Source organism: Lolium perenne, chromosome 7 (genome assembly GCF_019359855.2).
Source record: "Lolium perenne isolate Kyuss_39 chromosome 7, Kyuss_2.0, whole genome shotgun sequence".
NCBI lineage: Eukaryota > Viridiplantae > Streptophyta > Magnoliopsida > Poales > Poaceae > Lolium > Lolium perenne.
The window spans coordinates 39,837,332-39,860,423 of NC_067250.2; the positions used below are offsets into that span (position 1 = coordinate 39,837,332).

The 23,092-nt window shown below is 46.8% G+C and overlaps 2 protein-coding genes and 1 pseudogene across 2 annotated transcripts; 1 reads left to right on the forward strand and 2 right to left on the reverse strand.

Moving 5' to 3' along the window:
• Positions 1–23,092, forward strand: part of LOC127316113 (uncharacterized) — an 800,711-nt pseudogene that overhangs the window by 458,269 nt on the left and 319,350 nt on the right.
• Positions 291–3,971, reverse strand: LOC127313421 (protein FAR1-RELATED SEQUENCE 5). The gene is made up of 2 exons (XM_051343926.1): positions 3,665–3,971; positions 291–2,899 (listed from the first exon to the last, which is right to left on the reverse strand). The coding sequence occupies exon 2, from the start codon at positions 1,879–1,881 to the stop codon at positions 469–471; it is 1,413 nt and encodes a 470-aa protein (XP_051199886.1). The 5' UTR covers positions 1,882–2,899; positions 3,665–3,971; the 3' UTR covers positions 291–468.
• Positions 5,272–8,267, reverse strand: LOC127313420 (protein FLOWERING LOCUS T). The gene is made up of 4 exons (XM_051343925.2): positions 7,900–8,267; positions 6,065–6,126; positions 5,854–5,894; positions 5,272–5,771 (listed from the first exon to the last, which is right to left on the reverse strand). Exons 1-4 carry the CDS (start codon positions 8,086–8,088, stop codon positions 5,545–5,547), a joined length of 519 nt encoding a protein of 172 aa, XP_051199885.1. The 5' UTR covers positions 8,089–8,267; the 3' UTR covers positions 5,272–5,544.

Here is a 23,092-nt window from a genome sequence, read left to right on the forward strand (position 1 = left end):
CATGTATGGCTCAAAGGTACTACTTTTTGTGGAGTACAAAATGTATTTTTCATGTTTTACATGTAAATTCAGAATTGGATATATATTTTTCTCTCAATGATTTGTGATGACCAATCCAGCAAGTACAAAGCATGTATTTTTCAGCATGCAAATTCAGATTTTATGAATGTTTTTAAGCATAATCAGTGTGAATGATTGATGTCCATGATTAAGCACCGAAATTACATGAATGTAATTAATTCACAGAACTTGGATATGAGACACCAAATCATAATTCCCAGTGGAACAGATAGTTTAACATTGGGCAATGTATAAAATAAATTTTTCACAAAGAACAAATCCACCAGTACTTGATAACATGAACAAAATATGAATTCCCTTATGTGATTACACCATTTCACGGAAGAAGTCAAATTCTTTGGGCTCTGGTGCTGGTGTTATCTTATCTTTGCACATGGCCGCAGTGTGTTAATTGGACCCGCATAAGCTGCATTTGACAACTTTGGATGACTTCAAATGCAAACCAGACTGTTTTCTTTTCTCTGCTGGACGACCTTGCTTTGGAACATATACTGGATCCTGAACATGATCAAACTGCGGAAAACTATCAAGCCCACCATCATTTGCCCCTTCTCCATCTTGAGCAGTAGTAGCATTTTTTCTTTTCTTACGTTTAGCAGACTCCGAAGCTTTCATGTCTAACAATTCTTTCCCTAAAGCTTGCATGTATTTATCTGCTAGCGCCTTCCCCTTATCAGATGTTGATGAAATTTTGGCTACTTTAGTGAAATCATTGCACATAGTTCCATAACGTAGCTGCTGCCTTTCTTTGTTACTCATTTTTCTGTCTACTGGTACCTTTGGCAATTCCAGTTTCTCCTCCACGATAATTTCCTCTGGTATTCTCCACCTCTTGAGGATGTACTTCTCTGGAATTCTGTCAATGTTACCCAATTGCATCATCACTCTAAAAATATGGCAGCACAACAACCCATCCCTGCTGAACTTGCAGCACTCGCAGTTGTAATTTTCAGCTTCCAAATTAGCCTCTACCTTGTAGCTTCTACTACCATAGCCATAAACATAATTCTTGATAGGGCTAACATCGTACGTTTCATGACCAACATGTTGTACATTATAAGATGTCACTTTACGAAGCTCCGCACGAAAGCGCAAGTAAATGGGCCGTGTATACACCTGCAAGGCTTGCTCTTCAACTGGAAAATCTCCCCACGCCCTAAGAGTCTTGTCTTCATCCTTGAATTCAACTGCATCCTCCGCTACATCAATCTTTTCTTGCAACTTCATGTACTGAAGGAAGAAATGATGCAAATTGTTGTGTGGGTCAATGTAAGTTTTCAAAACAGCGTTGAACCCCTCACTACGAGCAGTAGTCTGTAGGAACGGAAAGAACCTTTCTTTGAAGTAGGTTGGCACAAAAGTGGCTCTAATATGATATAGATCATAGAGATGGGTGTTGTCCACTACATTGTGTTTGGTAATCATTTGTGCCCACCTAGTTTCGAACTCTTCAACCGACATGCTGTAATCAATTATCTCGTTCAACTCTGTCCTTAACTCCTCATGTTTTGACAAGAAGTTGCCCAAAATGGCCTGCGCATTTTGCATAATGTTCCACCTACAATTTCTGTGGCAGCAATTTGGAAATGAGACGAGAACTGCACTTCTCATTGCCGCATCTTGATCAGTTATGAAGTTATCTGGCTGCAGACCACCCATAGCCTCAAGAAACTCCTGAAACAACCAGACAAAACTCTCGATGTTCTCATTATTTAGGAACCCACATCCTAGCTGGATTGTTTGACAATACCTATTGATTCCAACGAATGGTGTGAAAGGCATATTGTACATGTTGGTCATGTAGGTGCTGTCGAATGAGAGGCAATCACTGTAATTTTTGTAAGCAGCAATCGCTGGCCCATCTACCCAGAATATGCGGTCCACTTTGTCCGCATGATCTGTATGTATGTTGAAATAGAAATCTGGGTCTTCTTTTTTATCCTTGCAAAGTGAGCTAGCAACAGGGACATGTCTTTGTGCATGTGTTCTTCATCAATTTTAGCCATGAAATTGCTCACATCCTTACTGTCATAGGGTACATTTGCGAGACCGCCATAGACCTCTCCCATAATCCTCATTACCCTGCCAGCTGATAGATTCACCTTATGCAATAGCTGAACAAAATCCTTCTGTTCCTTAGGTATACCTTTATGAGATCTCAAATACTTTTTCAAGGAAAACTTCTTCATCAAACTGTGATTGTGTTCTTCAATGAAGTATGTGACATACCACTTTGTTCCTCTCCTTTTAATCCTCAATTTTGCTTTGCATTCAGTTTTCTTGGTGATGTTTCTGTTCCTTTGCCTAACAGGTGGTGCTTCTAACTTATTGATGTCTTCATTTTTTCCACTCTTGTTGCAAACAAATAGCTGTTTGTCTCTTTGATCATCAATTTTCGAAACCTTGGATGTACTGCATTTGATGGAAAACCCAATCTTCTTAGCATATCGGTTGTACTGCATCTTCGCATCCTCCCATGAATCATAGATCTTCCCTTTGAAAGGGGTTTCAACTTCAGTTTGGCTGCATGGTGTTGACTGGACTTCACCCTCATCTTCATCACCGCCAGAATCATCAGTTGATAGTGTTTCACCAGTTTCCGGGTTTGTGTCAGCAGAAGCACCAGTGTTGCTTCCACTCACATGCTTGCTATGTTCTGAGCTTTTGGTCACATCTGGATTGCTCAAGGTCCTTTGTATGCTGCCTGTTACTTCTATTTGCAAATCATGGAACAAACTGACATCTTCGATTACCCTGTCACCTTCAATTGCTGGTTCATTTAGATCTAGTGCTCCTGTAGAACATTTTGGATCCATATCTGCAATCAAAGTTGTGTATGTCTTAGTTCACATTGTACAAAATATTTAAGTCTGCCAAAATCACTTGAGCATAGCAATTACATTTAAAAACCAGGGTTCCATAATTTCTTTTGAGCATTTTCACTTGAGCATTTTTAGATGTAAACTAACCAGCTTATTACAATCGAATACACAGGTTCTGGAGTGGTGCTGCATGGATTTTTGGAGTGCTTTTAGGGGTAAATTTCATGATGGCTTCAGAAGTGCTTCTTTTTTATGTCCTGCTCCCAACTGAAAACTTCATGGAATGATGCAAACAAGCAGATGTATAAATCATGCAAAACAGAAGTGCTATTTGGGTGTATAAACCTAGTTTCCGGATCAGTATGTTTGCTATGTTAAGTATGACACATATCTAGCTTAGTTTTCCATGTTCTTTTGTGTTCTGGATCATTACATCTGATGCATGCACTGGTATGTACATGCCAAGTTCTCTTTGGGTGTATAAAATTACTTCCAATGCAAAGGTCTGGATCAATTTGATGCTGTCTTAAGTTAGACGGGTCAGTAGCTTAGCTAACTTTGCATGCTTTTTGTTCATGTTCCTACAAAAATAACATGCTTTTCCTGAACATGAATACTTTTTCATGAATAGAAGTTTTTCCATCCGAATTCCTGATGGCTCAGTTGTTCTAGATCTTGGGCAATAGAAGTAAGAAACACATGTACTGGAAGGTTTGGGAGTTTTGGGGAGAACAGGGGGTGAGATAAGAACAATTTGTTACCTCCAGGTTCTTTGTCCCCAGAATTTTTCTTCAGATCTGCCCAGGTTTGTTCCCAGAATCCTGTTTTCTTCAGATCTTGTAGAAGTACTAGGAGGTGGATGGAGAAGTTGTGTTTCTTGATGAACTTTGGATGAGGAAGATGTATATTCCTCTATTGCTGGAAGAAGTTTGTCCTCCAGCAATGGTGGTAATCTTGGTAGAAGAGTTGGTAGAACCTCTCCTGGCAGCAATGGAGGTAAGATCTGTAGCCGTCGTGAGGAAGAAGGTAGGAGCTAGGGTTTCAGGGAGGAATTGGTCGGGGGATGTCTATTTCTCCCGTTGGCATATATATTTATTTCTGTCGTGAGGCGTTGTGTGGTCGTGGGGATGTTCTTTTTCCTGTTGACCGAGTCAAAAAAACGGCGTGCAAGTTGGCATGTGAGGCCCAGGGACCACTTTCTATTTCGGGACAGGCTGGCGGGACCACATGCTATTTTGGGAAAAAAATGATTCGGACATGGGGGCAATGTGGTAGACTATATGGTGCTATAGCACTGTGTAGCCACGTCCTTAGTTTTAGGCACTAATGGTTCGTGGCATGCCCCTATAAATAAGCTATCATAGGCCTCCCGATCAAAGTTTGACTGCATAAATTTTTATTATCTTAATTTTAATTGGAATAATATTTTCTAATGTTTTGTTATGGTGTTATTTTGTGCCTTACTAGTTAAAAATTGCATTCAAATATAGGAAATTTCCTTGTCATTTTTAGCTCGAAACTAGCTCGAGATCGACTCGACATTGTTACAAGCTGTTTATGAGCCAACTTTACGGCTCGACCTTTCGCTTGAATCAGAGTTCGTTCGATTTTTAATATGAGCTGAGTTGAGCCTAGTTGAAGCTCTCAAACTCGACTAGCTTGCAGCCCTAGCTAACCCTAGATCTCACAAGACGATAGGGCGTCCCTTGAGAGAAAAGGCTAGTCAGGGATAAGAGCAGAGGTAGCGTTGTAGGACCAGTCACTGTGAAGGGGAATCAAACAAGCCCATAAGCAATAAGAGAAACACTACATGCAAGGTGTTGCTTGATGGATGTCTCTTAGTTTCTTGGCATATCATCATAGATGTGTTCGTTGCCACTGTCAATACGTTTTTCTTTTGCCATGGGTGACTTTTTTGTCAGTGCCTTGTAGGAGTATCGTGTTGGGACCGTATGTATGTTCGTCCCTGTGATCATGTGAGATCATCTCTTGGGAGTAGGTTGCTTGTCTCTTGGGTTGTGTTTTGGTTGTCTTTCCTGACTACGTTTGTAACGGTTTTCGTCTAGTTTTCTCCAAATTAAATGGAAAATCTCTTCTTCTTAATTAATAGTCGAAGCAATTCTTTTGCCTCCGTTTTAAAAGAAGAAAAGCAATTCAGTGTTCTTTCCCTTCAATCTCAGCAGGCCCATATAACACACTGAGATGTCCGCAAAAAAAAGGTTTCACTATAGTTTGGAAATGTTATACATTGATATCATCATGATAAAATTGTCAACTAGCTCTCGCCGAATAAGATAAAATCATGAACATATCCTCAGAAAAAGAGACCAGAAGATCGACCAACATACCATGCCCAAGGGAGCTTCTATTTTCAAATATCATCTTAAATCGCTTACAGGGTGTAAAACAACACCAATATTGACCTATAAAATTATCAAAATCTTAGGAGCATGCACCAACTGGGTGCACAATACACACGTACGGCCGATCGAGATGACCTACATATTATGTATTGGAACTTTGAAATCAGCTAGCTAGCATGGCTTTATTAATTTTTTATTTCGTCTAATAGCATCTGGATGAAGCCATGGCACGTCGTCATGCACGACGTAGGTAGAACACCCTATGGGTCAAATTAGCTTCACCTGTACCTACGGCCACCGCAGGTGCCCTCCCTTTGGCAGATGAAATAGACGGCCGCTACCGGACCACCGAGGCTGTAACACTCGTCCAAGTCCCGTGTGATGAAGTTGGAGCGCCATCCTGGTGCCGAGATCGCCTGGCGCACCGCCTGCCGGAACACCACGAACGCTATACGGTGGATCCCCGCCGTCGGCTGCGGCCTCTCGTACGCCACCACTTCAGTTCCTGCGCACACAAAAACTCAATCAGAACAGTTGGGGAGGACAATTGACACATGATACATATACTCCGTAAATTGAATTCTTACCATGACGCACGTCACGTCCTTCTGGTATGTCTGTGACCAACCTAATATATGTATGTATGCAGAAGCAATTAGCTTAACTGGCTGGTATATATACATAAATTAATGAATGGTTTCGTCGCCCCAAAAGGTGGCTCGCAGTTGTGTGCAATGTGCAATTGTGCATTTCTGCATCCATGGATGAAAAACGAAAGCATAGCCAGCATGCACTTACCAATGGAGGTACTCCCTTTGGGAAGGGTTGCTTGGGGTAGGTGCATCAGGGTCTATCATCACCTAGTAACAAACATGAACAAATAAACATAGTATATTTATGCATTAATCTGTCATGAAAATTGTCAAAATATAGATGTATCTAGCTATTATACATCCAAATTTAGATGAATACTAGCATAATACCCGTGCGTTGCTACGGAACAGAAAAATCATATAAGTATCCGTAGATCGATTGTTTCCTTTTTTAGTCCAGTAAGTCAAGAAAAATACATAAACATCTTGTCATGACTAAAATTTATGACTAAAAAGCCTTATACGTATTTGTAGATTGATTGTCCCCTTTTTAGGCCCACTATGTCAAGACAAACATGTGTTGCTATGGAATTAAAAAAAGTGTCTATATGAGTAGAGCGTTTTTTTTAGGCCTAGTAAGTTCTAACAAAAATATCTTGTCATGACTAAAATTTATGACTAAGAAAACCCTATAATTATTCTTAGATCGATTGTTCAGGGTTTTTTATGCCCAGCAAGTCAAGACAAGCAAGAGTTGCTACGGAAAAAAACCCAAGTCATGAGAAACACAAAAACATCTTTTCGGTCTAAATTTATGACTTAAGAAACCCTATATGTATTCTTAAATTGATTATTTTGTTTTCTTGACGTCCGGTAAGTCAAGACAAACACATAAACATCTTGTTATGACCAGAAACCCTATAATTATTTGTAGATCGATTATTCCCTTTTTTACGCACGGCAAGTCAAGCCAAACATGAATTGGTAAAAAAATAAAAAAACTATAGAAGTATTTGTATAGCCATTGTTCCCCTTTTTAGGCCCAGTAAGTGAAAACAAACTCAAAAAATATATTATCATTACTAAAAAACTCAATAAGTATTGTTAGATCGTTGTCAAAATGCCTTTTAGTTTAATTTTGAATTTGGATTATTTATAGTGATAGTAAGTCAAGAAAAATAGAAAAACATCTTCTCATGACTAAAAAACCTATAAGTATTCTTAGATCAGCTTTTTTTGTATATTGTGTAAGTCAAAACAAACACGGAAACATCTTTTCATCACTTAAATTTATCTATTTCTCCAATTTTTTGAAGTTGTGAAAATGCTTTTTATTATGTACATCGTACAACTTAATTGTGTCTAGAATATTCTCGTAGTTTTTCAATTTAGGTTAGGACCCAAGGACCCGGATCAATTTTCTGCCCATCTAAATCTTTTAAGTACATGCGCTATATGTCTCTTCGTGCATATTGAATTGGAATCGGTCTTAGTCACATATGGACTCCATAGAGTTCAATGTAGCTTCCAGTGGAGTCTTTCATCTCTTCAACCAAGTACAGATGCAGTCTAAAATATGTTATGTCAGCACTTCAGCAAATACTGTATCAGCCGTGGGCTGCTGGATACATGGATTGCTAGGGCATGGAGACATGCAGCTGGGGGCGCGAACGGAGCTGATCGATGCACGTGACGTACCATATACTAATTAGTTGCAGATTTCTTACCACCATGGAGGGTAATCGGTACCTAAATCCCATCGAAACTTCCGCTAGACAACGAGCAATATTTTCCCTGCCGATCTCTAACGTAATCCCTGCTGGCTCTTGACCGTGCACGATAAGGCTTCGCCATGAAGCAGCTGGAAACTTGCATGCTGCGATTAACACTTTGGGCCTAGCAAGCAAAATTAGCGGGTAAGGTGTTAACTTAGGCCTGGCCCATGTGTGACACCAACCACCACCTATTGCAATTTAATAGTAAAGATATAAGATAAGTATGGAAAGGAGGGAGTAATAGTTAGTAATGATGACCACTCACGAGCGTGTAGTGTGATCCGGGCAGCCCCGTGATGTGCACCGTCGGCTGGTTCGCCACCTGCGACGGCCTCAGCTCGGACCCATTAGTGATCTCCCGGTTGCTGTACAACACCCTCAGCCGCGCCGACGCGTCGAAGTAGTCGACGACGGTGCCGACGATCCCCCCGACGATCAGCGGATCCCTCGACATATGGTCGCCACCGGTCGCGCGCCTGTTGCCTATAAGCTTACTTATTAGGTTCTAGACGTACTGCGTGGCGCTGGCTACTGCTACGTGAAAGCAAGCTTGTTGATACTCCTATTTGCAGCCGTGGACTGCTATTTATAAGCCTAGGTTCCACTACTGAGGTCCCCATTCATTTTCAATGTTGACTACTAATCAGAACTTGACAGACACTATACTGAACTTCCCAAGATACGAGACGTCTGCGTTTTCGCCATCCTGAACTAATCAGAACTTGACAGACACTATACTAAAAGTCTTGACATGCGACATCATGGAACCTGCTGACGTACGTGGCTACTACGTGAAAGCTTGGTGTGGTAATCTCATTTGCAGTGGTATACGATATACTGCGAGCCTTGGCTCCAATGAAGTCCCCATTCATTCTCAATGTTGACTACTTTACGAATGATACGACGTCTTCGTTCCTTTCCGCCGTCCTAGACTAAATCAGAACCTGTTGCCGCTCCCTGATCTCTGATCGGGCGGCTGAAGTGTTGCCGCCAGAGTATGGATTGAGATCGGACAGCTGAACTGTTGCCACTGGGCAGTTGGTACAAAGTTGGAACCGAAAATTGTTGATATATATAGTGTACTATATGATTCCTCGTGTTTTGAGGGGCATCTAGGGGCGCGTTTGGTAGGTTGCATGCAATTTCTGGCTCACTGCACCAACGAGATGGAACTCACATCTCGTTCCGGACGAGATCCGGTACACAAAATGCACTTCGTTTGATAGTATGTGTTGCATCGGGTGATACTCAAGTGACACTTTGATTGGTTGGTTGCACGCTTTTTCTAGCCTCACCTATATGGCAACACGGTGATCTTACCTCACCTATCACAAGACCACAATAGCACCGTCTTTCACAAGATTCGGCACATCGGCGATGGCACCGCCGGTCACGCCGGTAGCATCACCATGTCGCCAACCACGAAGACGAACACCACCATGGCACCATGGGTCACGCCGGTCACAAGCATGGGCACATCACCGACCACGAAAATGAAGACCACCATGGCACCATCGTTCACGCCGGTCACAAGCATCACCACGTCGCCGACCACGAAGACGTACACCACCATGACACTGCTGTTCACGTCCGTCTCAAGCATCACCATGTCGTCGACCACGAAGACGAAGACCACCAGGACACAACCGGTCACGCCGGTCACAAGCATCACCACATCGCCGACCATGAAGACAAACACCACCATGACACCGCTATTCACGCTCGTCACAAGCATAACCATATCGCCACTAACGAAGCTAAATACCACCATGACAACGTCGGTCACGCCGGTCACAAGCATCACCACGTCGCCGACCACGAAGACGAACACCACCAACCCACCACCACCATGGATTATCACCTCTCACGTCTCACACATCATCACCACATCGCCATTCATGAAGATGGCAAGCGAGAAGTTGAGCAAGAGTGCTCCAAACTATACTCACACATACATACACATTACATTATACAAGCGAGTCATTTATCTATTCGTGTATGTTCACCGAAACAAAAATCCGTCAACATGAAAGTCATGCGGAATGGTGAGGTGAACCTATTTCTCAAAGGAAATTTCAAACGGTTGAGCGTGTGCAACAAATTTGACAAAATTCGCTTAAAACTTCATACAAGAAATTGACGAATTACGGCCGACGAAACTCGAAACCGATTGTGGGAATTGATTCGTATCATCGACACACATATTTTTCGTGTACAACTTAGGATTCAGAGTATGTTTGTGTTGGTTTGAATAGAGCGTGTGTGGAGTAGTGTAAGTCAGAGTGAGCGTAAACAAGAGGACATGCAGGTGTGGCATAGCTGGAGCCCAGGAGCGCGAGAATGGGACATGTCCGATAGAAACTGCCGAACTGGGCGTTCTTCCAAAGACTATCTCAAGGATGTTTTGAGAACCGATTAATGCAAAAATACGAGTGAGCCTAGGCAACCAAACAGCCCGTTTTATTTTTCCAGCCATGCAAAAAAGGCCCACCCAACATACTAAAAAGCCCCTACTCTCAATCTAATTTTCTGTTAAGGTCTATCTGAGGCTACGCAAGACAAACAAAGCCTTTTGTGACCGAATGCATGGCCATGACAGACTCTCCCTACCGCCGCACATCAGGGAAACCAATGACCACACACATCCACTACGATTTTACGTAGGAGTACGTGAGCGGAGGTTCGTTACCGACAGAAGCCCAGACTATACCAATAATCCTAGGCCTACGGGCAAAACCTACGAAATGTACTTACGGAAAAACGTGCCTGGTTGTGGTTGGATAAGTATTGAGATGCGGTTGTTTTTAAGCAAATTAGGATCCACCACTGCTAACCACGTCAGCCCGTAAGTGTTTTACGTAACTAATTGCCCGTAAGTGTAGCATCAGACTATACAACAGGCGCGCCAGCTGATATCCATCAATCCAAGACGAACAAGCAGCTACAGCTGATGGCGACGGAGAATGATAAGATCGCCCCAGTACACAATAATTTGATCGGATAGCGCGAACAAGATCCGATAGCGGCCGCAGGGGTAAAATAAGTAGCGCTGCAATATCATCAATCTACGCATGATCGCGTGATTGGCACTTAAAGTGTGTACGCAGGTCACAGGGCATGCAGCAGCTAGCTAACAGCTCCCCCGCTTGAGCGTAATTTGCCGACGGTTTGGTCGACACGTGACCCATAGGAATATTCCGTACATGTGTCCTGGTCGCCTTGCGTGAGAATAACGGCAAATGGGTTACATTATCATAAAAAGTTCACAAGACTAAAAAACGTCGCAGGTAATAATATTGTTCAGAGTTTACATATCAACCTTTAGACAATTAAACGACTCACAAACACATGGTCCGCGCCACATTTTTTTTTTATATTTTGAGCCAGAGGCAAAAGTTTTGCCTGACCTTATTGATCAGAACAAAGTCCGGTCCCAAATATTGACCCACCCATTTTAAACCGTGCGTGCGTGTGTGTGTGTGTGTGTGTGTGTGTGTGTGTGTGTTGGGGGGGGGGGGGGGGGGTAGTGACCCAAGTAAAAATTCAGGGGGGAAATATGAGCCAAAGTGAAAAGTTTAGCATGGGGATAGATTTTGTTCTATTGTTTAAGAACTTTTAACAAGGTTCTTGTGTTGGGTCAAGAGAAAGAGTGCACCGCCACAACAAAAGCCTACTCTTGCAACATATTACAGTTAAAGTGCTTAGCACCCACTATGATTCAATGGTGGGCCTCATCTCTAATTTTCTTAACTACAGTAGTAGGTATGGCGGACAAGTTTTAGAAAACTCTCGCCTTTTTTTCGTTCCAAATTTCCACACCATGAAAATGACGAGGGATACCATTGCTTTCTTGCTATGGTCCATCGAGAGGGTGATGTGCTCCCACGAATCTTTGATGTTGGGTCATTGAATAGTGGCATTTGAAGAGGAGATGAGCCGCAGCTTTTCCCTCTCTTTTGCAAAGTTGGCAAGGACCAGTATTTGGCCAACCCCTTCTCTCTAGGCCGTGCGAAATCCAAACTCTGTTTTGGACGATCAACCACATGGAAAACTTGCACTTGGGAGGGGGCCAATTATTCCAAATCACTGGCTACATGGAAGTGGTGATTTGTGCCTAAAGCTGAATATTATAGGCCGAGAAGGACCAATATCCATGGTTGGTTGTGAGGTTCCAGGGGGTCATGTCCGGGGAGTTCTCTACTAGATTCTCAATTGGATGCTTTGAACGGTGATGCCTTCTCTAGGTATGTTTATTTTGGGCACCCATTTGTTTTCATCTGCTAATTGTTACAATGCAAGATTTAAAAGTTGATGATGTGTTTAGACTTTTTCATGGTCACCAAGATGCAACTATCATATTTAGCTGAATCTGTACACCATTTTTTGGTACCTGAGTACCTACTACTTCACTTTATCTTTTGAATTCTCCATTTATTTACTTAATTGTCACTTAAAGGAATAGAAGCATCCTTCGCTCGGTGGACAGTGAGCTGTTAGAGTGATATCCAGCTTCATAAATATAGGATACATGCAACTTCAGGCAAGCTTACTACCGTGGTCCTCTATCCAGTCGTCCAACTTCATATCTGCCAGGTGGGATCTTGCGGGATGGTTTTTGGATACCTCCTAGTTCTTGGCCTCGATGGGAGGCTTGTTGGGATAGGTATAATGGAGGAGTGTCCTTCGCGGTAGCTAGGTGGGCGGCTAGGTGTAGGTGCCTCTCTCTATCCTGGGCAACGGGCAAGGTTGGTTCTTCAAGAACTTTTAGGCGGTGGCCTTAAGTGGTGGGCCCGGAAATGTCAGGACCCATTGTCTGTTGTCGTCGTGGTGAACAGACAGATGCCATGGGATGGCTTAAGTTGGGGCCGAATGTGCGCTAGAGGATTCGGGGGAGGGTTTTGGTAAAGATGGAAAGGATTTCCGGATGAACTGCTCAAGAACAGGGCCTAGACAAGAGGAAGAAGAAGAAGAACACAAGAGCGAACTCCTCCTCAGATCTTTCTATTACTTGCTCAAACAAGGTTACAGGTTTCTCTCCTTATCTCGATCGTATCGTATCTCATCTGCCTCTCATCTACCATGCCCGCGAGGGGCCGTGCCCCCTCTCCTTATATAGGGGAGAGGGTGGCTTACAGGGGAAGAAACCCTAGGAAACCCTAATGGCATCTTTGACTAGACAAACTACTTTACAAAGTTACTTTAATCACAGGTGACGCCGGTATCTTCTTTAATCAAGGAAGCTGACGTCCTCCGGTTGCTTTTGGCGTCACCTTCCTCTTTGGCGCCAGGGCTTCGTTTAAAGCTACTTTGCTTAGCTCATCTTTGTCCTCTAGCTCTGGAGAGAATCTTTGACCAGTCTTGCCCACGTGTTACAGTGCACATCTTACCGGTCTTCCGGTGTCTTCTTAGCTTATAACGGTACACCCCTCTTTGGGATACCGGTATAGGCTTACTTAGGCCAATGCTTAACTTCAAGCTCCGGAATAAACATTAAACCGGTATCTTGATGGCTCTAAGCATCCGGTTTGGCATGCCTTTGGCATACCGGGGGTCATCCCCCCAACATTAGTCCCCGAAGCTGGTATAGTCCGGTGGATCCTATCCAACGAACCATGCCAGGTTCTATTTTCTCAAGGTACCGGTTTAACTCTTCCGGAACCCGGATCAAGTTGTTCGGCACCTTTACCTCACTTGTGCCTCTTTTCGGTTTCTCCGGTATCTCTCTTATTAAATGTCTCCTCGGTGAAGTCGAGAATTTCTCGAGTACAGTGCCTGTCAGAGACATGCGCACTGTTTCTGACGCGCCTGTGCCAGGGGTCACTTCCCTTCGGCTTCTGCGCCCGCATTTACTGCGCCACACCGGATCCCGGCTGCCGTTCCGGATCCGTGCGGCTTCCCTGTGGCATTCTATTTTTCGCGTGTGTATCATCGTGCCATGTGGCGGCCCACGAACTGAACCGCCGTGGCCCAGTGGTTGCCAGCCCACTAACTCCTTCTTCTATATAGAGGGAGTGCGGTTCCACTTCATCTCTTTTCCCCGCACTTGCCCACTTTCCAGCGCTTCGAGCTCTTCGCCTCTTGTAATCTCACCGCCGCCGGTCGCCGCCAGAGCACTGCTCCGACGAACCTGCGCCCTTGCTCTTGCTGCGCTGAAGGTCTCCGCCGCGCAGAGGTCCACCGGTGCTCCTTTGCCGCCGCTGCTTTGAGCTTTCTTCAGCGACTTTCGCCCTTCTCCGTCGCCTGCTTCCGTCGACTCTCACGAGCTCGCCGCGCCTTCGGTGACCTTCCCCCTCAGCGCCTCCGCCGCTTCAGGTTAGGCTCAATGTGCATTTGCCTCCTTCTTCTTTGCTTTTCAGATCTTGGGCCGGTAGGGTATTTATTTTGGCTTTTCTGTTGCTTTTCTCTTACTCGTAGATCTTCGCGCAAGGGTAGATCTTGGGAAACCTGTTTTTTGGGTAGAAACCGGCATCGTTCAGTCCTTATGTCTTCCGAATCCTCCTCGAGTAGCCGCCAGAGTGAAGCCTCCGACGGTCTCTCCACCGAACTCTCCCGGATGGAGTCTGACACCGGAAGAGGTCAAGAGGCCGGCAGCTCCGGCCAGGGTTCCGGGGTGGATCTTTCCGGTATCACCCGCGGAGCCTGGAAAGGCTCCGATGTGACGCAGCACGAGATAGATTGGCTATACCATTCCCGGAGGATACCGGCAGAAGTTTCCTGCCGGCTTCCACGCGACGAGATCGAACCGGTGCTCGAACCCGGTGAGTCCGTCGTTTTCCTTGCTCATTTTGAGCGTGGCTTCGGCCTTCCTGCTTCCGATTTCTTTCGCGAGTTCTTGGATTTTTATCAACTCCAGCCTCACCACCTTCCTGGCAACGCCATTTTCTACCTTTCTTGTTATGTTTCCTTCATGGAGGGCTACATCGGCCTCCGTCCCACTAAGGAAACTTTTGGTCGCTTCTTTAGCCTTCGAATCAATTCGGTCCAAGGCAAAGACATTCCTAAGCCCAAACCCCCCGTTCAATGCTGGTCTTGCATCATCGGCTCCCGCCAAGGGAGCCCCTTTTTTAAGTTTTCCGGTCTCGAGTCATGCCGGGCATGGCAAGAGACCTTTTTCTATGTGAAGAACACCGGCGTGACGGATCTTATCAATCTGCCGGCTTTCAATCCGGTGGTGCCCACGAAGGTCAATTGGAGCTTTAATCCGAAGACTAATCACATCGAGACCAACCGGATTATCCGCTTCAAGGATAATCTGATGAAGGAGACGAACATTAGTTCTGACGATATCATCCGCACCTTCATCTCTCGCCGGGTGCTTCCCCTCCAGCGTCGGGCGAACAAAATAAGTGAAATGTATGGCCCTCGCGATCCCACCAAGATCACCAGCCTCCCTCTAAGCAAGGAGGATATAGTGCTTAAGGCCAGGCAGATCTGCCAAACTGACATGCCGATGGACTGGGAGTGGGGCTTCGTGCCTCTCAGCTCCACCAACCCTCCAACTGATGAAGTAAGAGATTATGTAATCCGGGTTGTTGTACCGGTAGCTTTTGCGTTGTGGCTAACTGTCTTTCCCTTCTTTTTCAGGCCAAGGAGCGTTTTCCTCGCATCGCTGCGGAGAAACGAGGCCCTAAGCAGAGGCGGGATCTTGACGAGGTTGACCCTGATCCTTATATTCATTGGACATACCTCAAGATGGGCCGCACCCACACCTCGCGCCCCGGTAACTTTTCATCCGAAGCTCCCGGTTCCGATGATGAGGTCGCTATCCTTGAGGTAGTTTTCTCTTCCGGTTTCTCATGCTTTTTTGTTATTTCTGTTCTGTAGATGCTCCCTCAGCTAGCACCCAACCACAGGTTCATGAGCACGTGGCTCCTCTGGAGGCCGAGGCTGGCCACGAGTTCCTGGAGAAGCTCACCTCCCAGGGCAAGAAGAACAAGGCTCCGGCACCTGAGGCCGGTTCGGGCCAAAGCCCTCCTGCCAAACGCTCCCGGACCGAAGTTGTCGGAGGGAAGACGGTAGGCAAGAAGCGCTACCAAGGAAAACAGATGCCGGTCGCTTCCGGGTAAGCTTTCGTTTCTCTTTTCGCTTTGTTTTACGAACTTTTTCTTCCGGTTGCTTTTTCCGACCCCTTCTCATTTTCTTGTTCAGCCCTGCGCCCAAGCTCTCCAAGGGCGCCAGCGGCACGAGGCCGGAGAGCTCTGAGGGAACCGCAAGGACCTCATCTCCTCTTTACTCAAGCCCGGTACCATCTGATACCGGCAACGCTTCTGCCTCCCTTCTGGGAGGCACTCCAAGTGCGGGGCGCGCGGCCCTACACCTCCAGATCACCGCGCGGAGGAGGAGCACGTCTCCCCTCTAGAAACACAAGACACCGGCGCCAGCAACATCGGCGCCGATGCTGAAGCTGCCGGGAGGATGGAACCTCAGGTTCCTCCCGTCCCGAAAAGAAAGAAGAAGAAGACTACAGATTCTTCTCCCTCGAAGTCCGTGCCGGACTCTTCCGCGCCGACAAGCTCTACTCTGGGCCAGGACGCACCTGACGCCCCTTCGTCCCCCAAGACTTCTCCCGCGCCGCCACCGGAAGCTCCCACCGCTGAGCCAGCTGGGGCCACATCGACGCCGCCGCCAGAAGGCACCAAGCTCCTCAAGCCGGAACCTTTCAAGGGGAAGGCTACGGCTTCCGGCACTGCTACCTCTGGCTCGCAGCAGTTGGCGCTGCACGCCGGCCGCGCCGCTGTCGCAGCCGGAGAAACGGCCACTGGCCTGCTGGGCCAAATCACAGAGTTGACGCGCGGAGGCCACGAGCTGGGCCATTTGCGCGAGTACGCTGAAAAGTGGAATCGAGCGGATGTGTCCGCGGCTACACGCGGCTTGGGGAAGGACTGGCTTCCGGCGATTGACCCCGCTGGCCCCCGGTGTACCGAGCAGCACTTCATCCGGCTGCGGCGCGCGGTGAAGGAGCTCGACAACGCGTGGCACGATGCCACCAACAACGTGGTGGTAAGTTATACCAACTCTCTGCAATTTTTTTTCCAGCTCATGCCGGTTTCTCTTTTTCCGGATTATGCACATCCCCTCAGTCCCCGAGTTTCGTGTTCAGAGCGTAGCTCTTAGCGCGAAACTTAGTTAAGAACAAAAAGAAACTGGCTTCTTCTTATAGTCATTTTTACTTGAACAGAGCACGGCGGACGCCCGGAAGCGCCTCTTTGAGGAGCTTCTGTGGGAGCACCGGGATCTTTCCGAGGCCCACAGCCACTGCCAAGGTGAGCTCTTTTACCTCCAGCTTCTTTTCACCGGTTGGTTTTCCCTTTTCGTTACTTATAAAATTTTGCATAACAGCCATCCCGGAAGCCTCCATTGAGGCCCTCAAGACCCAGCTCCGCACCCTTCAAGGTATCTCTCCTTTTCCGGTTGACTTGCCTTTCTGCGTTTTACCAATTTTCTTTTGTTAACATTTCCTTCCCGGACTCTAGATGAAAAGGAGCAGCTCATCCAGGAGCATCGCAAAGCTCTGGACACCCAGAAGCTCGTTTCCAGTGGGCTGAAGGATCAACTCATCCAGTTTGGGCTCCGGCATGATCAGGAGCTGAAGGATACCAAAGCTGCAGCTGAGGCGAAGCTCAATGAGGTCCTGGAGGATTCTGTCAACTCCACCGCGGTGCTGCGGGCAGAGCTGGAGGAGGGAAGCAAGGCACGAAAAGCAGCCGAGGATCGGGCCGCCCACCTAGAGGCGGAGCAAAAGGAGTATGACCTACTGGTCATGCAAACCGACGCGCTCGCCCTCAGTAAATTTTTTCTTCTTTCTTTTCCGGCCTCTGCTTATAAGCTTATATCTTCCGGTAGCATGTTCTTATCTTTTTCTTTTGTCTTGCAGGGCTCTTTCCGGACTCACAGGCATATGCGCAGAAGAAAGTGGCAGAGCGCCGGGTTCAGCAAGCGTTCAAGAATCCGGATGCGCCCTGGGATCCTTATGACCACCTGATCGCGCTTTCTGCCCGGGTCTCGCACATGCGCGCGGTGGACCGGAATCTTGCCGACATTCCCGAGGTGGCGATCCAGCTCTTCAAGGTGCTATGGCCTGAGGAGCAAGTGCCGGCTAACTTGACGCTCACCTCCGAACGCCTGAAAGGTGCCGGCCGGAGGATCCGCGAGTGGCAGTGGTCAGCGGCTCGTGCCGGAGCAGACGAGGTGCTACGCACCGCCTGTTCCTGGTATGAGGACTTGGACCTGGACGCCTTCGCCACCGTGCGCCAAGATGCTCCCACCGACATGGATCCGGCCCTCACCGCCCAGTGGAAGGATCGCGCCTACCGGATAGCTGAGTATGCGGCAGTCCGCACCTTCATTCCTCCTCCTCCTGGCGTCACTGATTATCTTAGTGACTACGAAGGAGAGGAAGATGAGGATGAGGATGCCGGAGAAGATGCGCCTCCGGAAGGTCCTGACGCCGGTAATGTTCCTCCTGAAGCTCCTGCTGCTTGAATGTGCCTACTCTGCGCTTGTTGCACCCTGTTGACTTAAAACAATGCCCGTTAAATTCTACCCCGGTATGCCGGGGTTATGATGTAATATAATACTTAGCCATTCTTTTGGCTGTGCTACCATATTATCTGCCGGTATGTTTTACCGGTAGGTTATTAAGTTATGTTTGTCTTATTGACTTAGCACTTTGCTCATGGTTTGCCTTTTTTATCTCGCACTGTGAAGATTCCGAAATTGTTTCGGCATTCAATCCGATGCACACTTGGTTCTTTTGCTTTGCCTCTGCCTACCCTCTGGGTTTTTTGGCGTATGAGTCACAAAGTTCTTTTGCCAAGCAAGCACTTTCTTGAACATAGAAATAACTCAAATTTTTTCACAAAAAACCGGTATAACCGGGGTTAGTTAAACTTTCCGGATTGTTTGTTCCCATTCCCTCTTTTCGTGGTTCGCGTGCTTAATTCCTACCGGTTTATCTTGCTTGCCATGAAGCCGGGTTTCGGACAGCAGCAGAGTCGAAGACTCCGGTAGGTTTAGCACGCTACTAAACCAGAAAGAAAAGATGTTCTGCAATCAACCGGTAAACTGAAAAAATAAACACATCGCATCCAATTTCGGTAGAGGCAGTCCCCGAGATTCATTCGAGGTGCCGGCATCTTTTATTCATAGCATATAAGGTACAAAAAGAACTCCTTACAGTACAACTTCATGCATAGAAGGGACGTAAAAGAGCTATGTTCCATGGGCGCTTGGTTTCCTCTCCTGACCTGTCTGCCTTTCCTTTCTTTGCTTCCTGTGCATCAACCAAGTAATAGGCATCATTGTGTAGAGCCTTGCTCACAATGAAAGGTCCCTCCCATGGGGGTGATAGCTTATGCCGGCCTTCAGTGCGCTGCACTAGGCGCAACACCAGATCTCCTTCCCGGAATACCCTCGGGTTAACCTTCCGGCTATGATAGCGTCTCAGGTTCTGCTGGTAAATGGCTGTTCTTGCCAAGGCCAGTTCTCTTGCTTCTTCTAGCAAGTCCACATCATTTTCTCGGGCCTCTTTTACCTCTTCTTCGGTATATTGCTGAACCCTTGGTGAGTCATGTATGATATCGGTTGGAATCACGGCTTCTGCCCCGTAAACCATGAAAAATGGAGTGTATCCGGTAGACCGGTTTGGAGTCGTTCTTATGCTCCCCAGTACTGACGGTAGCTCATCGAGCCAGCACCCCGGTGTCTTTTCAAGAGGTTCAATGAGCCTGGGTTTGATACCGGAGAGCACCAAAGCATTTGTTCTTTCCACTTGGCCATTGCCTTGTGGGTGCGCGACTGAGCACAGATCCAACCGAATATTGTTATCCTCACAAAACCTTTTGAACTCACCTTAAGCAAAGTTTGTGCCATTGTCAGTGATGATGCTATGCGGGTATCCATACCGCAAGATAACATCCTTTAATAACTTTACCGCCGTATGCCCATCATATTTTGCGATAGGTTTTACCTCAAGCCACTTGGTGAACTTGTCCACCATCACTAGGATGTGGGTAAAGCTTCTTCTTGCGGTTTTGAATGGACCAACCATGTCAAGGCACCAAACGGCAAACGGCCAAGTTAGCGGTATGGTTTTTAAACTGGATGCCGGGGTATGATTTTGCTTGGCGTACCTCTGGCACCCATTGCATTTTCGTACCAGATCCTCAGCATTCTCCAAAGCAGTGGGCCAATAGAACCCATGCCGGAATACCTTTGCTACCAACGCCCTTGACGAAGCGTGGTGCCCACATTCCCCTTGGTGAATTTCCACAAGCATTTCTTTTCCCTCTTCCGGTTCCACACATCTTTGAAGGACACCGGTGACACTTCTCTTGTATACCTCGCCATTGATGATGGTGTAAGCTTTGGACCTTCTCTGGACTCTTCTTGATTCATTTTCGTCAACCGGCAAGGTGTCGTTGATCAGGAATTCCTTAATAGGTTTCACCCAAGTTGGTGCCTCTCGAACCAGAAACACCGGTACGTCTATCTCCATGTTATCCACCAGCATTGCTTCTTCTGGTATGGACGCAGCAGTCCCCGAGCTTGCCGGAACAGTCCCCGGGTTTGCCGGAGCAGTCCCCGAGTTTCCTTCATCGATATCCATTGGTACAACATGTGATTCCGGTACAAAAATAGATTCCGATTCCGGGCTCGGCTTGATCGATGGTACTCTTAAGTGTGCCAAGGCTATTCCGGGAGGAATTTCTTGCCTAGACGAGCCCAGCTTGGACAAAGCATCCGCGGCTTCATTTTCTGCTCGTGGCACATGGTGAAACTCACAGCCCTCAAAGAAGCCGGCAATCTTTTGCACGTGAAACCGGTATGAGGCCATGTTGGCATCTTTTGCGTCCCAATCTCCGGAACACTGCTGTACCACAAGATCTGAATCACCATAGCAAATGATCCGGTGCACACCGATTTCTTTTGCGACTTTGAGCCCATGGATCAGAGCTTCATAGTCAGCCACATTGTTTGATGCTCTGAAGTGCACCTGTAAAACATACCGGAGATGGTCTCCCTTTGGTGAAGTAAGTACCACACCGGCACCTAGAGCTTCCTTGAGCTTGGACCCGTCAAAGTGCATATTCCAGTATTCTATCTTTTGTTCCGGTGGCTTATATTGCATTTCCGCCCAATCAACCAAGAAATCAGCTAAAGCTTGAGATTTTATGGCATCTCTTCTTTCATATTCCGGTACGTACGGGGATATCTGAATGGCCCACTTGGCAATTCTGCCACTTGCATCTTTGTTACACATGATATCTGAAATGGGTGCCTCGCTCACCACCTTCATGGGATGTTCTTCAAAGTAGTGCTTGAGTTTTGTGGCTGCCATGAACACGCCATAAGTCATTTTTTGGAAGTGAGGGTAGTTTTGTTTTGAGAGGGAGAGCACCTCGCTCAGGTAGTATACCGGTCGCTGCACGGTTTTTCCTTCGTCTTCTCTTTCAACTACAACCACCACACTCACAACCCGGTTTGTTGCTGCTATGTACAACAACATGGGCTCCCTTTCCAAAGGTGAAGCTAGTATAGGTGCAGTGGCTAGCATTGTCTTTAGTTCTTTGAACGCTGTGTCTGCCTGAGGGGTCCAGACGAAGGTATCAGATTTTTTCATTAAAGCATAAAGGGGCAGAGCTTTTTCTCCCAACCTGCTTATAAACCGGCTTAGCGATGCCAAGCTTCCAGTAAACTTTTGCACATCTTTGAGATCGTGCGGTATGGTCATTCTTTCGATGGCCCGGATTTTTACCGGATTCACCTCTATGCCCCGGCTTGATACGAGGAAACCAAGCAACTTGCCGGCAGGGACACCAAAGGTGCATTTTGCTGGATTGAGTTTCATCCGGAACCTTCTTAGGTTATCAAACGTTTGCCTCAGATCATCGGTCATGGTTTCCTTGACCTTAGTTTTTATTACAACGTCGTCTACGTAGACTTGCACGTTTTTCCCAATTTGATCATACAAACACTTTTGCATATAGCGCTAGTACGTTGCACCAGCGTTGCGCAAACCGAAAGGCATAGTGACATAGCAATAAGCCCCGTGCGGGGTGATAAACGCAGTTTTTATTTGATCTTCCTTTTTCAAAGGGATTTGGTGGAAACCGGAATAAGCATCCAGAAAAGACAACAGTTCACAACCGGCAGTGGAATCAATCACTTGATCGATCCGGGGTAACGGGAAAGGATCTTTTGGGCAAGCCTTGTTCAGGTTGGTGTAGTCGATGCACATGCGCCACACCTTTGGAGCTTTTGCTTCAAGGTTCTCTTCTTTCTTCTTTTCGACCAGCACCGGATTGGCTAGCCACTCAGTATGCAGCACTTCCACGATGAAACCGGCAACCAAAAACTTTGTCACCTCTTCTCCAATGATCTTTCTCCTGTCTTCAGCAAACCGGCGCAGCGGCTGCCTTACCGGCTTAGCATCCTTCCGGACATTCAAAGAGTGCTCAGCCAGCTCCCTCGGAACACCTACCAAATCATCAGTAGACCAGGCAAAGATATTCCGATTCTCACGGAGGAAGCTAATGAGCGCGCTTTCCTATGCCTCACTGAGGCCAGCACCGATACGAGCGATACGCTCAGGGTAAGCCGGGTCCAGCACGATGTCTTTTGTTTCATTGGTTGGCTTGAATGCCGGTGTGCTCAAGTTTCCACTCATTGCCGCTAAACTCAACTGTGAGGATTGATCCAGCGCAACCGCAGTTTGCATTCTTTTATTTTCCTCTGCGATCACCAGCGATTCGGCCAGATTTGATCCGGCGGAAGCGGTTTCCAGTGAGACTTTGTAGTTTCCCACCACGGTCAAGGGTCCACGAGGTGCCGGCATCTTCATCTTAAGATAGGCTGTATGAGTTGACGCCATAAAAGCTGCCAGTGCCGGTCTCCCCAGCAGTGCATGGTAAGGGCTTTCTAGGTCCACTACCTCGAACAGGAGATTTTCCACCCGGCAATTATCACGTCCACCAAATGAGACATCCACCCGGACTTTTCCCATGGGCGAACAAGACAACCCCGGAACGATTCCGTGGAAAGTCGTGTGCGTCGGTTGCAGCATGTTCTCAGTTATCCCAAGCGTGCGCATAGTGTGCCGGTACATGATGTTTATGCTGCTCCCATTGTCTATCAGCACCTTGCTGAATTTGACTCGAGCTGTTGGCCCATGCATGATAGGGTCCACAACCAGAGCGTAACCACCCGGATTTGGCATTATTTTCGGGTGCTTGATGTCTACGCGCGCTTCTATTCCTGTAGACAGTGTTGGGCCTCCAAGAGCAGAGGTTTGTAGAACAGCAACAAGTTTCCCTTAAGTGGATCACCCAAGGTTTATCGAACTCAGGGAGGAAGAGGTCAAAGATATCCCTCTCAAGCAACCCTGCAATCACGATACAAGAAGTCTCTTGTGTCCCCAACACACCTAATACACTTGTCAGATGTATAGGTGCACTAGT